Raw genomic sequence first — 12237 nt, 5'->3', positions numbered from 1 at the left:
ATCACAGGGCAAACACAGAGAGACAAACAACCACACTTACTTTCACACCTAAGGGCAATTGAATGCTACCAGTTAACTTCACCGGCATGTGTTTGGACTGTGGGAGGAAACCGGAGTACCTGGACAAAACCCACTCACACACAAGGAGAACATGCAAACTCCACACTTGAAAGGCCCAGCCGGTATTTGAACCCATGACATTTTCACTGTGAGGCGAGCGCCCTAACCACTGTGGCCCTAGATGACTTATTTTCCCTTTTTAATTTATATACATATATTTGTGAATAGTTTTAAAAGTTGGGAAAACATAAAAACAAGGTCTACACTACAGTCAAAACATTGTTTCAAAGGATTTGTCACATAGATCATCAGTTGGTCAAATGTCTTTCAGACTTTTTTTTTAGATGATTGCTTCAGTCCACGCTTTAAATAAAAAGTTCTGATGATAAGACAAGAGCTGTCTCTGATCTGAATGTGTCCGATCTGATCTGTCTCGAGTTTCTGCATTGAGGAGTCCCGGTGCTTTTATTGTGAAAGAACCGGGACAGGCGGGTGACTCCCGGAAGTTTTTGTTTTCTCAGCTGTCAGTTCAGAGACTGAGCGAGGCTCCAGCCTCCTTTCTTTGTTTTCCTCCAGGAAATAGCTCTCCTCCATCCAGGGATAAATGATAATCCTACGTAGCAGCCTAAGCCCCAATTGAACCGAGCATCTAACACGGTTAGTGGAACACTGAAAGACGCTGGACCGCTTTCGCTTCACCTAGCCTCAGATGGTAGCTAGCCCTAGCTCGCTGTTATCATCATAACAGATCGATCATTTCGATCGCCGTCGCTCTTCACGTTTGTGTTTGAGCTTTAAGAGTCACCGTCTAATGAGTGCGTTCTTGTCTGCGGAGAATAATTCAGCAGTGTCTCGAATTGCTGTTTTTCGGCTGTCAACGGTGCTCACGGAAGCTAACACTTTGTACGATAGCGTCGCACACGGTCGGGATTCATTGATTGTTTACAAGTCGATTATCGCTACTTTCAGTCCCTATTTGTACAACATCGCGACTGCACGTTGCCGCGCTGAGCTTGTTTCTCACTCGCTTTCATTTTCTAGTGGATGAAGTCAAACAAAATGACGCCCTTGACATCTTGTGGTTTCTCGTTGACTTTCGCTTTCAGTTGTTGTTTGAGGTCGCTTTGGATTTCACGTCAAGGGTCGTCCGGTGAAGCGAGCGGCTCCACTTGCCTTCGTTTTTCTTGGTGTGCACGCGCGGAAACTTTTTTTTCTTTTTTTGGCCTTCAGGGTAATAAACTTGGCTGCTGTGTGTTTGCTGCATCATTGCATGCTGACATCATCAACTAGCTTTAGCGGCTTCCCAGAAAACACACACACACACCCGTGGGAGTGTGTGGGTGTGTGTGTGTGTTTCTCCACATAAGAATCTTGCTGGGTGTCACAAACCAGTCTGAATGTCTTACATTGCTCTGTACTTGATTATCCAGTCAACCATCCAAGCTCTCCAGGGCTCTTTGTATTTGAAACTGCAGTTAACTATTTCCCAGAGTAACCTTCTTTTATACATCATACAGTCACACGGGTAACACGATTCTTAAAATATGAAGTATTCGGTGTTTTGTGATTAATAAATAAACGATCTGCCGGAGCAACAAAACACAAAATGTCTTTACAGTGAAGAAGAACGTAAACTCGAATCCATATGTCCAGATGAAGTCTTTTGTTTGTGATTGTCTTTTTTTTTACTATTGTGACAATGATTTAGATTATTCTTATTAATATTTGACAATTTTTGATGTGTAATACTTTTAAATCATTTTGATTTCTTGAGACATACTGCTCACACAATAATTGAACAGAATGCATTTGTTATTGTTAGTAATTCACAACCTTAACAGCCAATAGCACCAACTGCACCGGTGAATTATAGCCCAAAAAGTGGATTTTATACATAGTTAATCCACAGCAAATCCAGATTATTTTGGGTTAAGTTTCTGTGCAGTAGTGATGCCACATAGCAGACCATCTCTCGGTAAGCCCGAGACAAGAGGAGAGTGCCACCTACAGATGGTCATTGTGTTGTGAAAAATACAGAAATGTAAGCACTGGGATGTTGTTTGCTCAACTTATTGTCATACCGTCTGTTTTACGTGGATGTGTTTTGAAAAATGAAATAATATTTTTTTTTGCCTTCTATAGGTCTTCTATCTGCTACAGAGTAGGCCTGTGCAGACATGGAGCCCCTGGCAGTGGATGATGACATCTGTATCCTTAAACATGAGACTGCCTACACTGCTGCTGGTGAGAGTCCAGTCTCAGTGTGCGCTGGCGATGAGTCTGTTGCTTCCCACTTCGCTTTGGTCACGGCCTATGAGGACATCAAGAAGAGGCTAAGAGACACAGAGCGGGAGAACACCCTCCTGAGGAAGAGGGTTAAACAACTAGAGGACAAGGTATAGATGGAGACGTGATACAAGGGGCATGTTTTGGGGTATGGCGTCGATGATGAATATTGAAAGCTTCGTTTTTCTTGGTGTGCACGCGCGGAAACTTTAAAAAAAAAAAAAATGAATCGAAAGAAGTTATTCTGTTGGCTGAAGTCGGAGTTGGACAGAGAGAGCTGTGGACAAAGATGAATGAAATCTGCATTTTCTCTGCAGGACATCAGAGTTGTGGGCGAACAAAAACTGCTTGGAAAAAGTTGAGGAAAAAGTCAGCGTATTCAACACCACACTGCAACATACTTGCCTGTGGGAGGGTCTGCATGCCAGCATCATTAATATCGTTGGCTTATAGTCAAGGCTGTAGAACAATGAGGAATAAACCGACTCTAATACAGAAAGGAGGGCTGAAAAGAATTCTGGCATGAGCAGACATTGTGCTGGAGTAAAACACAGCAGAGGAGAAAGGCTCCTGAAATGCAGTTACAGTAACTAGGAAAAGGTGAAGGGTTTCAATTCTGATTGGTAGTCTAAGGTGAAAACATTGGCGTATAACTGACCTGTAGCCACATGCTTAATTAAAAATCCTGTTTTATACACTGGTGCTTTGACAGGGGGAAGAAATTAACGAATGAGATCAATAAAAAAAAACACCTGCTTCTTTTCTACATTATCTTTTTTTTTTTTCTTCTCTTTAGCACTTCAGGCCAGATGCTCCTCCGTCAGAGGGTCCCCAGTATGTGAACAAGGCCTTCAGTGCTTACCGAGGTATCTATATAGAGAAGGAGGACCTGCAGATGGAGCTTAACAAACTGGTGCGTTCACTGACTTATCTAAATATCCCACAAACTGAAACTACAGGCAGGCACAAAGATCAAGTATGTTGCAAACCAGGAAAAAAAAAAATGAAAAAAGAAAAAAAAACACTAATCATTATTAAGTTTACAGAGATTAAAGAGAGTTCTACTTGTAATTTCAACTGGAAGACAGTTTTGTGCACTGGCAGGAGTACTGACTGACTCTCCCTCTCTCACCTTCTGCCTCTCCGTCTCAGAAAAAGGAGAAGAGTGAGAGTGAGCGGCTGCTGACAGAGCAGCTTCAGGCCAAAGAGTTGGAGCTGCTTCAGCTGAGGACAGAGATGGATATCAGCCAAGGTACGAAGTACAACACGCAAACCTTAAAATGAATTACTCGACTTGCCTTCTCGCTTGAGTCAGACGATATTCAGCATTCAGACAACAATAGGCCATTTATAAGAATCACTTTATGTATCTACATGTGTCGGATATTCATGTACTTCATTTAAACTGTGTGTGTCTAGTGATGAAGAGCTTGAACAGCCCGCAAGACTACTGGCAGGTCGACAGGGCCAACACTGAGCTGAAGATCATCAAACTGCAGGAGGAGCTGGAGAGAGTGACGCTGGAGAACAGCCGACTGCTGGACAAGAGTGTGGTAAGTCAGTGTGAGAACAGAGAGCATCGGAGAAAGACATTTTGAGTGGAAACTGGGATACTGATGTGGAACCAGATCCCCAAAAACCCATTTTAAGAATAATGGGGATCAGAGGTGTCAACTCGCGGTTCCAGAGAACTTCAGTCCTGCATGCTTTCAATATATAACCGCATCAAAATGGACAGTAATCAGGCTTTTCTGCTAAACCTCCTGACGACACATTTGGAGCAACAGCACATTGAAACCTGCAGGACCGAGGTCCTTCATGACCAGGAGTGGACACCTCTGCTCTGCCGTATGAACGCGAACCGAGGAGGCCTGCTTTTGTTCGTAATGAGGATTTTCCCGTTTGCAATAACATGACTGTGTTTTAGGAGGAACCCCTCGGCCTTAATGGACCAGACTTGGACCAGACCTGTGACGCAAAATACGATACAAGGTATGAAAGAAATGCTTGAAGGGTAATTGATTATTTCATTCCCCGGTTTAAAAAGTCAAAAAAAAAACATTGCATCTCCGGAGTATTTGGCATTTTGTTATACAGCTCAAGCTGATGAAATGTCTGATAACGTTTATGGACATTTGTTGTGGCATATTTCTCTTTTGAACTGCTATAAAGCAGCACACGCCTTCGCCACAGATTGTACTTATTCTCTTTGGCCACTAGAGGAGGGTGCCGCTTTATACATCTGCACATCACAGATCTTTAGACTTGCCAATCACCTTCTTAAAAAAATAAAAATAAATAAACATTGTCTGCCAGACTGTGACATTATATTTGGGAGAAATAATTGAAAAGTGTCCTATGATTTAGGTTGTGAAAGGTTTGCGCTAATTGTCCGTGCCGCCCTGTAAATGAGGATTTTTTGGGGGGATTTTAAGGGGACTTCAGTTTGTCGTTCATTCGGTTTTAACATTACAAAATGACTTTGTTTCACTGTGCCGGTTTTCTTTTCACGGTTTTGTCGGCTGATACAGGTGTTACAACGTAAAGGAAGTGTTGATGAGATTTTGCATCTTCGCATAATGCGTGGATGGGACAGATTGTAAGCATTTCAGTCTCCAAATTTGCCAATAAATCTTTTTTTTTTTTTTCATCCTGTTCAATGTTTCTAGGTGGTTAAATCGATTTAGATTACCTTTAGAGTGTTTTAGTTTTTTTTTTTTTTTCCTTCGCAAACCTCAAATGTGGTGTAAATGTGCCTTAGTGATTTTATGCTGTTAAGTGATTTTATGCTCAGCACCTGTGAAACTCCGAGACTCCAGATCAGCACAGTCAGTGATGGTGCTAAGTGTGTCAGCAAAGTAGTAAATCCTATAGCAGGAATACAGTTATCACAGGAAAGAAGCTGCTCCAGCAATGTCTGGAATTAAATTAGATTGAATTAAATTAGGCTCCTTTGTTCAAGTGTCCTGCGAAATTTCCATTTACCAGGCTGCTGTATGGTGGGGCCGTCAGGAAACTAGAAGCTATTGTCGGACACACGGCTCACAAAGGATTTTTACCGCGCGAGATCCAGTCAAACGGTTGTTGGTGTTTTTTTTTTGGGGTTTTTTTGCTAAAAGCAGAAACTTTGAGGAAATGTGAAATCTCCTCCGTAACTTTTATGGAAATGTTCTTCTCACCTGTAGAGAGAGAAGCGTGCAGCAGACATACCAGTCGCTGTGCCGTGAGGTCAACCGTCTGCATTCCGAGCTGAAGCACCAAACAGGCCTGATCAGGAAACTCAGGCCTTTAGTCAATGAGACAAGACAAGGTGAGACACACATGTGGCAGAGTTCAGATTTTGGTTTTTTTTTCTTGTTGTTTATGTTTTCATTAAAGATCAACCAATTATTTTTATGTGATCCATGTATATGTGATAACGGACATCTCTGCTCCTCTGCTTTCTTTCATACCACTCCTGTACGTATAATGTGGGGGGGGGGGGGGGGCATGCTAGATGAATCGATGAAAAGCCACTCCGACAAATGCCCATCCTGACCCTACTGTACTGTATGGGTGAACGCTGAAGGCAGGATTTGCCCTGAAGAGTAGGACACAAACGGAGACGAGACATCCGCACACGCCCTCTCATTCACATCTACCAGAAACATTTAGAGTTATCAATTAAATTCATGTTTTGGATTGGGGTAGGAAGCTGCTTGCAGAAAACCCCCGACGCCCGAGGGGAAAACATGCAAACCCCCCCGGTTCCATTCTGAACTCTAACCGGGTACACTCTCACGAGGACACAAGTGTGCGAAAGACTGCGCCGCGTCGCGGCTTTGCTTTCCTACCGCCCGCTTCTGTTCGGTTCCAGCAGCGCCTCTGTAAAGAAGTGCTCCTCGCTCAGAGGACTTCTCATTGCACTTTGTACAAGAGAGTGATAAGACGGGATATTGTGAAAGTGCTCAAACACTCTGTTAAAGGACATGATGAAATGATCTCTCTTTCTCTCTCTCTCTCTGTGTTCCCCTCCCTCTGAGACGATGTATGCTCCCCTTAGGAGGGATTACCTCTGGCGTCGGTTCCTCAGAGTGTCAGAACAGGAGACCTGGAGGTGAAAATTAGAGAACGAAATATGGCAAGAAAATAAATCTTTGCCTATTTATTCCACTGAATAAGAGGGTAATCCTGTAACTTTGATGAGGCGGATAGAGTGAAATAGGGAAAGCAGGAGTGGCAAAGAATAGGGAGAGGGAGGAGAGGGGGCATGTATTTATTCAGTCCTGCTGTGCATCTGTATTCTTCTAATGTTCCTCCTTTGGAATCACTTTTATTCAAATCCTAGACTCAGGAGACCTTCTCATGGAAGCATAGCGGGGAGGGATGGATGGATAGATGATGTGTGGAAGGAGAGGTATGGAAACAAAGCGGGAGCAGACACTCTCATTTAAACTTTATTATTCGCTCAAGATGATGATTTGATCGCAAAGCAGCGATGTGTGTGTGTGTGTGTGAGACTTGTGTACGGATATGCAAAATATAAAAGACGCGCTTTGTGTATGCATAGAAGCCGGTTTGATTAAGCTTTTGTTTTGAGAACAAAACCTAATTATTTGCGGGAATATTTACTGATTCTCAAGGCAGTGACATTTACATTGTGCAGGGCTTTTCTTGCACAATACGTAGCCCGCTGCTCAGTGTGAGAGTTCTCATCTCACCGCGCCGTCTTGAGCCAGTTATAGAGATCAAAGGGCTTTGTTGAACGCGCCTTTAGCATTATATCAGGTCTTTACAAACTCCACCTTAATCCACGTGTAAACAAACGCAGAGGTGCGATCATGGTGCCAAATAAAGTCTCTTTTTTTTTTTATCTATCAAAATATAAAAGCGGATGCCTTCATTCGTGCTGCCAGGTGGATTTGACATTTCTGTAAAACCTTTACAAAAACATTAACAAGAAGATTAAAGATAATTTAACAAAAAATATATTAAACTTTTTGGCATTTCCCCATTATTTACTTTTTCAGGTTTGGTCAACGTGGATGTTAAGTCATATCAAATGTTCACAAATAAATAAAGTGAAAAGTTATTATTAATAGTCATTAAAAAATGGATAATAAACAATACTTTACTCGTAATGCTTTGATCTCTCATGATTTTGTGTTTTTGAGTTCAGGTGCAGATAAAAATTAAATTTTTCTAAACATCTCATTGAAATAGTGAAAAAAAAAAAACGTGACATAATGAAAAATCAGGACATTTAGGACTTCAATATGAAAACCAGTTTTACAATACGAGATGGAAATCAATGCTGTCGTGTCCAATTTTTGACACGGCTGTTAAAGCCAGGGGACAATGTTTAACAAAGATTTTTGTTTCTCGAGTGAAAGTAAAAAAAAAAAAGTAGAATTTTTTAAATCCAATTTATTTTGTGTAGAAGATTTTGTGAGGTTTACACGTTGTTAACACGCTACAGACACGATAACTCTAAATATTTCCATCCTCAAAAGGGGTTTCCACCATTAAATAAAACATAAAGAATCGTTGATATAAATGAAATTCAAGTTTGACAACATTACCAGTCGGTGTATACAGGTCTCACTAGATAAAAAAAAAAAAAATTATTCTGAAAAATCTTTGTACATCTGCTGCAGTCTTTTGTTTATTTTTTTAACTCGGTTGTCCTTCATTTTCTCTTTTTCTCTGGATCCTCCCCACCCTTCTCTCTGTCAAGCTGCCTCAACGGTTCCAATCCAGTGTCTGGATGATGTGGAAAAGAACAACCACCACCCAGTCCCCCGGGCGTCCGTGCCTCGTCCCCCTAGTGCCCCCCCACTCCCCTCGTGCTCCGGTCGTCCCGGTCCCCCAGTCATTGGTCAGTCAGGAAACCTGCTGCCGGACAGTCTGAGGGAAGACTGCTGGTACGACGGTCCCTGGCCCTCTCCGGGCTGCTCAGGAGAGGCTCTGCTCGGTAGTGATACCTGCTCCGTGGTGTTGCCCCCGCCTCCTATAAACCAGGCCTCCCTGGACGACAGCTCGCGCTCCTTCCCCAGCCCGCCCAAGCCTAGTGACGCCATGTTCTGGGAGGGACACGCCGCTGCGTCCAACTCCTCGTCCTCGATGGGGAACTGCAGTCCCAGAAGCCCAAATACAGAGTGGGCCAAGCCCTATTAAGACAAACCACATCGGGGGGGGGGGGGGGGGGCAATAAATGATCAAACACAGTATGAAATTGGTGGAAAATAATTGAATGGAAGAATAAGTGAACTCTCCGACCCTGCCACATAGCTACCACCTAACCTGCCTTAAGTTGAAAACACCACTCCTTCGGAGTGACTGAGACTGGACCTACTGCTTGTGGGATCTAACTGAGGCCAGAAGAGGCCTTTTTTTTTCTTCTTCTTCTTTTTTCTCGAGGTAAAGACTAATCTCATTGAAATGCCATCTCTGCACACCGCATCGGTGAACTTACCTGATTTTGCAGAGGAAAATTTGATGACCGACCCTCAACAGAATAGTTTGTCCATGTGTATGTGTCCTTGTATGCACGTGCATAAGTGTGCGCAAGCATGCATACAAGCAGTTTAATTTGCGTGTGTGTTTATATATACGTACATCAAACAGTGTGCCTGTGTGTGCAGATCAGTGTGTGGGAATCCTTCGCCCGCCTAGATCTGTATCTCATCGTAATAAACCTAATAGAGCTCAAAGGGCCTCTCTTTCTCTTTCTTTCTCTCTCTCTCTCTCTCCCTCTCTCCATATACTGTGGCCAGTGACGGCCGGAGCCACAGCATAGTACTAGGATTTGTATAACCGTACTCCCTCCAATGCAAGTCGTTTTACATTCGATCACTGTAAATTATACAAGATACATAATCCCATGTCCGTGTCATGATTGTGTGACGGAGACGTCTTGGTACAAGGATTCGATGTGTTTGTTTTTGTACTATGATGGAGACAGACATACTGCAACTGTAGGATAATCGCTGATATTTTGGTTCCAAAATTTTAACAACTACCAAATTCAAATCTTTTTTTTTTTTTTTCTTTCTTTCCCCCCCCCACAAAGTACATATGGATCGTTATATCAAGGTAGGCTGTCAATCTATCCATGCTTACTGAATCATATTTGAGAATGCAGTATTTTTAATTTATTTGTGTGTATGGGGGAAAGATGCGGTGTGATGCTTTCTGGAAAAGAAAACCAACTCCAAACTCGGCTCCTCCAGAAAAGGTGAAAGTTAATTGTTTGGAAAGCCTCTTTAAACCTGCCTGTTGTCACATATTCCTTTTTCCTCAGACTACTGAATTTAGCTTTGCAGGAACTTTTTTTACACTTTCCATCTTGAAGGAACAATGGTCTGCATACTCCCCTGTATACTGAGCTCACGGTGAGGCTGAATAGAGGTTGTTGGACATTTTCAACAATAGAAAACCTACTGAAGCTCTGCACTGTGCTGTTATTAATCCTGCTGTTAAGTGATAAGGGAAGTTTGTAATTGATTTCTCTTTTGGAGTGTCGGATAATCTGAAGGATGTACAAATTAAATGTATTAGCTTATAAGACACACAAAAGGAAGAATGTGCATATTTGTAGAAATGTATATGGTGGGCTTCAGTACTCTGCCAAACACGGTTTTTGCACTCCAAAGAATAGGTTTTTCTTTTTCTTTTTCTTTTTTTTCCTCCTGCCCCACCCACAAGACTTGTGATGTGATGTAGGAGCTGCCTCACTGGTGGCGTGACAATAATGTGTAAACCTGAAGAAATGTGAGCTGTGACTTGACATAGAGGTGCACAAAGCACAAAGGCCCATGGTTGTAAAAAAAACTAAACAAAAAAAAAACAAGGTTTTGTGTTGTTGAATTTTTTTTTTTCTTCCATTTACTGCAATCTGTTTCATAACTGTGGTCTTTTATGTTCTTGATTTTTAAGAAGAATTATTTTACAGCAGTAGTTTCATACTTCTGTAAACAATTTGCAAACCAAAATGCAATGTACAGTAGATATGGATTATATTTTAGATTTACTGCACTTCAGACTGTTTGTAAATATGATCAATTAAATGAATGAAATGAAAGCACTTGTATTTGCATCTTCTTTTTTTTTTTTACTTTAGCAGGAACGACCCTGACTTGAGACTTTACTTGTTCTGCCTGTCCATTGGTTTTACGTCTGTTTCCTCCCACAGTCCAAAAACGTGGTGCGTGTAAATGGCCCGTAGGTGCGTTTTTCTCTCTGTGGTTGCCCTGTGATGGACTGCCGGTCAGAGTCTACGCTGCCTTCACCCCATATTGAGCCGGGATCAGCTCCATCCTTCTTTGACCCTGAGTTGGATTAATGGATGGATGGATAGGGGCAATGAGACTTCCAATCATACTTCCAATTTATGGTGCACGTTTCTGCAACAGCCACCTTTTTGCCCCACTCCGATCAAATAAAACGTGCCTCGAATTGCAAAACGTCCTGGTGTATATTCAGGATTTTAAAATGGTTTTGTCAGCTATTTCCACACTTACAAGTTTCTGACTTTCAAGCATTTAAGTGGTTATTATCATAACGGCACCTGTTTTTTGTTGTTTTTGTAGTTCTTTTTTAAGTGGGAAATACATCTGAGCTAAGGAAATTTTGATTGACTGTATTTTTGATTTTTATAAAATCGGAAAGAAATACTTTCTTTATCCCAACGGATTAATTACAAATCTTATTATTACAATTCTTGTAATAGTTCCACACAGAAAAAGAACAACAAAAAAATCAATACAGCAGAATAAGGTTAAGTAAGTAATAATAACAAATATTAAATGTTAATATATACAGGGCGAAGCAGAAACTTTGAAGCTAAAATTACGAATTTTATATAAAATCCTACATAAGTATATCTTATAGGAAGTTTTCACAATGTGAATCACACTAGCAGAAAAATTTACAATTTCATTGTATTTAATTTAAAAAAATTATCACAATTCAAAATGAAGACAACACCACTTAAAAAGCTTTCTTTCAAAGATTGGCTGGCTGGATGGATGGATGGATGGATGGATGGATGGATGGATGGATACTGTGTGTTTTTTTCACAGTTAGCTTATTGAATGTAAGTTACTGCACCGGAAAAAAAATCTTTAAAATATACTTCCCATAAAAAGTATTACTCCTGCACAGAGAATTAACCAATACATGAAAACAAAACCATTACCACACATTTCCACAAATTTCAGCAACAAATAAAACTGGGTCCTAAATCTTCTATTTTTCCCGTGCGGATTCTGGTAGAGTAAATTTAAAATGTGTATATTCTATTGTCATTCAAATGTATTTCTCTCAAGAATAATAAGTTCATAATGTGTGAACATGCTCTAAAACCATGCTATGATAGGACTTTAAAACAGTCATATTTTAAGTTGAATAAGTTGCACACAAAAAATGCGTTTAGAGTTCTAATAATCACTCATGATTTGGTTGTCTGTACAGGAGCCAGTGAAGAATGTTTGTTGTGGGAGGTCAGGCTTGTTTTCAGTATGCATGTCAACCTTCAGTTCTCTTTACTCTCAAACGAAAATGACATCGAAAAGATAGAGCCGCTGGAATGTTATGAAAATGCTGCACATTTAGGCACTGGGATGGTTCAAATCAGATCAAATCTGTAGGAGAAGACAGCCAATAACCGCAAAGAAGACTGGAAAGAGGAAAGTCCCTCACACACCTCACTATAGTCCCTCTCACACTACTTTAGTCTCTAAAACACACCACTATCCCCTCACACACGCCACTGATTGTGTCGATTCTTCCAGCATTCGCACAATTCTGTATAAACATCTGTAAACAGACTGAAAAGGAGGCGAGCAGTGATTTCTTTTCTGTTTGTTCTCCATTCTGGATGGGGGCGTGGTTCAAACAAAATTGGTGTGG

General features: G+C 41.2%; 1 protein-coding gene across 1 annotated transcript; it reads left to right on the top strand.

Annotated features, from left to right (window-relative positions):
• The first annotated feature begins 538 nt into the window (after positions 1-538).
• On the top strand, positions 539-10410 carry azi2 (5-azacytidine induced 2). The gene is made up of 8 exons (XM_080471100.1): positions 539-717; positions 2203-2456; positions 3143-3259; positions 3499-3598; positions 3766-3899; positions 4274-4338; positions 5532-5656; positions 8063-10410. Exons 2-8 carry the CDS (start codon positions 2238-2240, stop codon positions 8500-8502), a joined length of 1200 nt encoding a protein of 399 aa, XP_080327226.1. The 5' UTR covers positions 539-717; positions 2203-2237; the 3' UTR covers positions 8503-10410.
• The last annotated feature ends 1827 nt before the right edge of the window (positions 10411-12237 follow it).

This window comes from Lipophrys pholis (assembly GCF_963383615.2).
Source record: "Lipophrys pholis genome assembly, chromosome: 9".
Classification (NCBI taxonomy): domain Eukaryota; kingdom Metazoa; phylum Chordata; class Actinopteri; order Blenniiformes; family Blenniidae; genus Lipophrys; species Lipophrys pholis.
The sequence above is the reverse complement of the archived record's forward strand: the minus strand, read 5'-3'. Positions and strand labels throughout refer to the sequence as shown.

What these genes read in the sequence shown, in the direction of transcription:
- azi2 (XM_080471100.1), top strand. Translation starts at nt 2,238, where the DNA reads ATGGAGCCCCTGGCAGTGGATGATGACATCTGTATCCTTAAACATGAG. An exon ending in GACGCAAAATACGATACAAG is followed by an intron (nt 4,339 to 5,531) that starts GTATGAAAGAAA and finishes TCTCACCTGTAG; the next exon opens with AGAGAGAAGCGTGCAGCAGA. An exon ending in AGTCAATGAGACAAGACAAG is followed by an intron (nt 5,657 to 8,062) that starts GTGAGACACACA and finishes CTCTCTGTCAAG; the next exon opens with CTGCCTCAACGGTTCCAATC.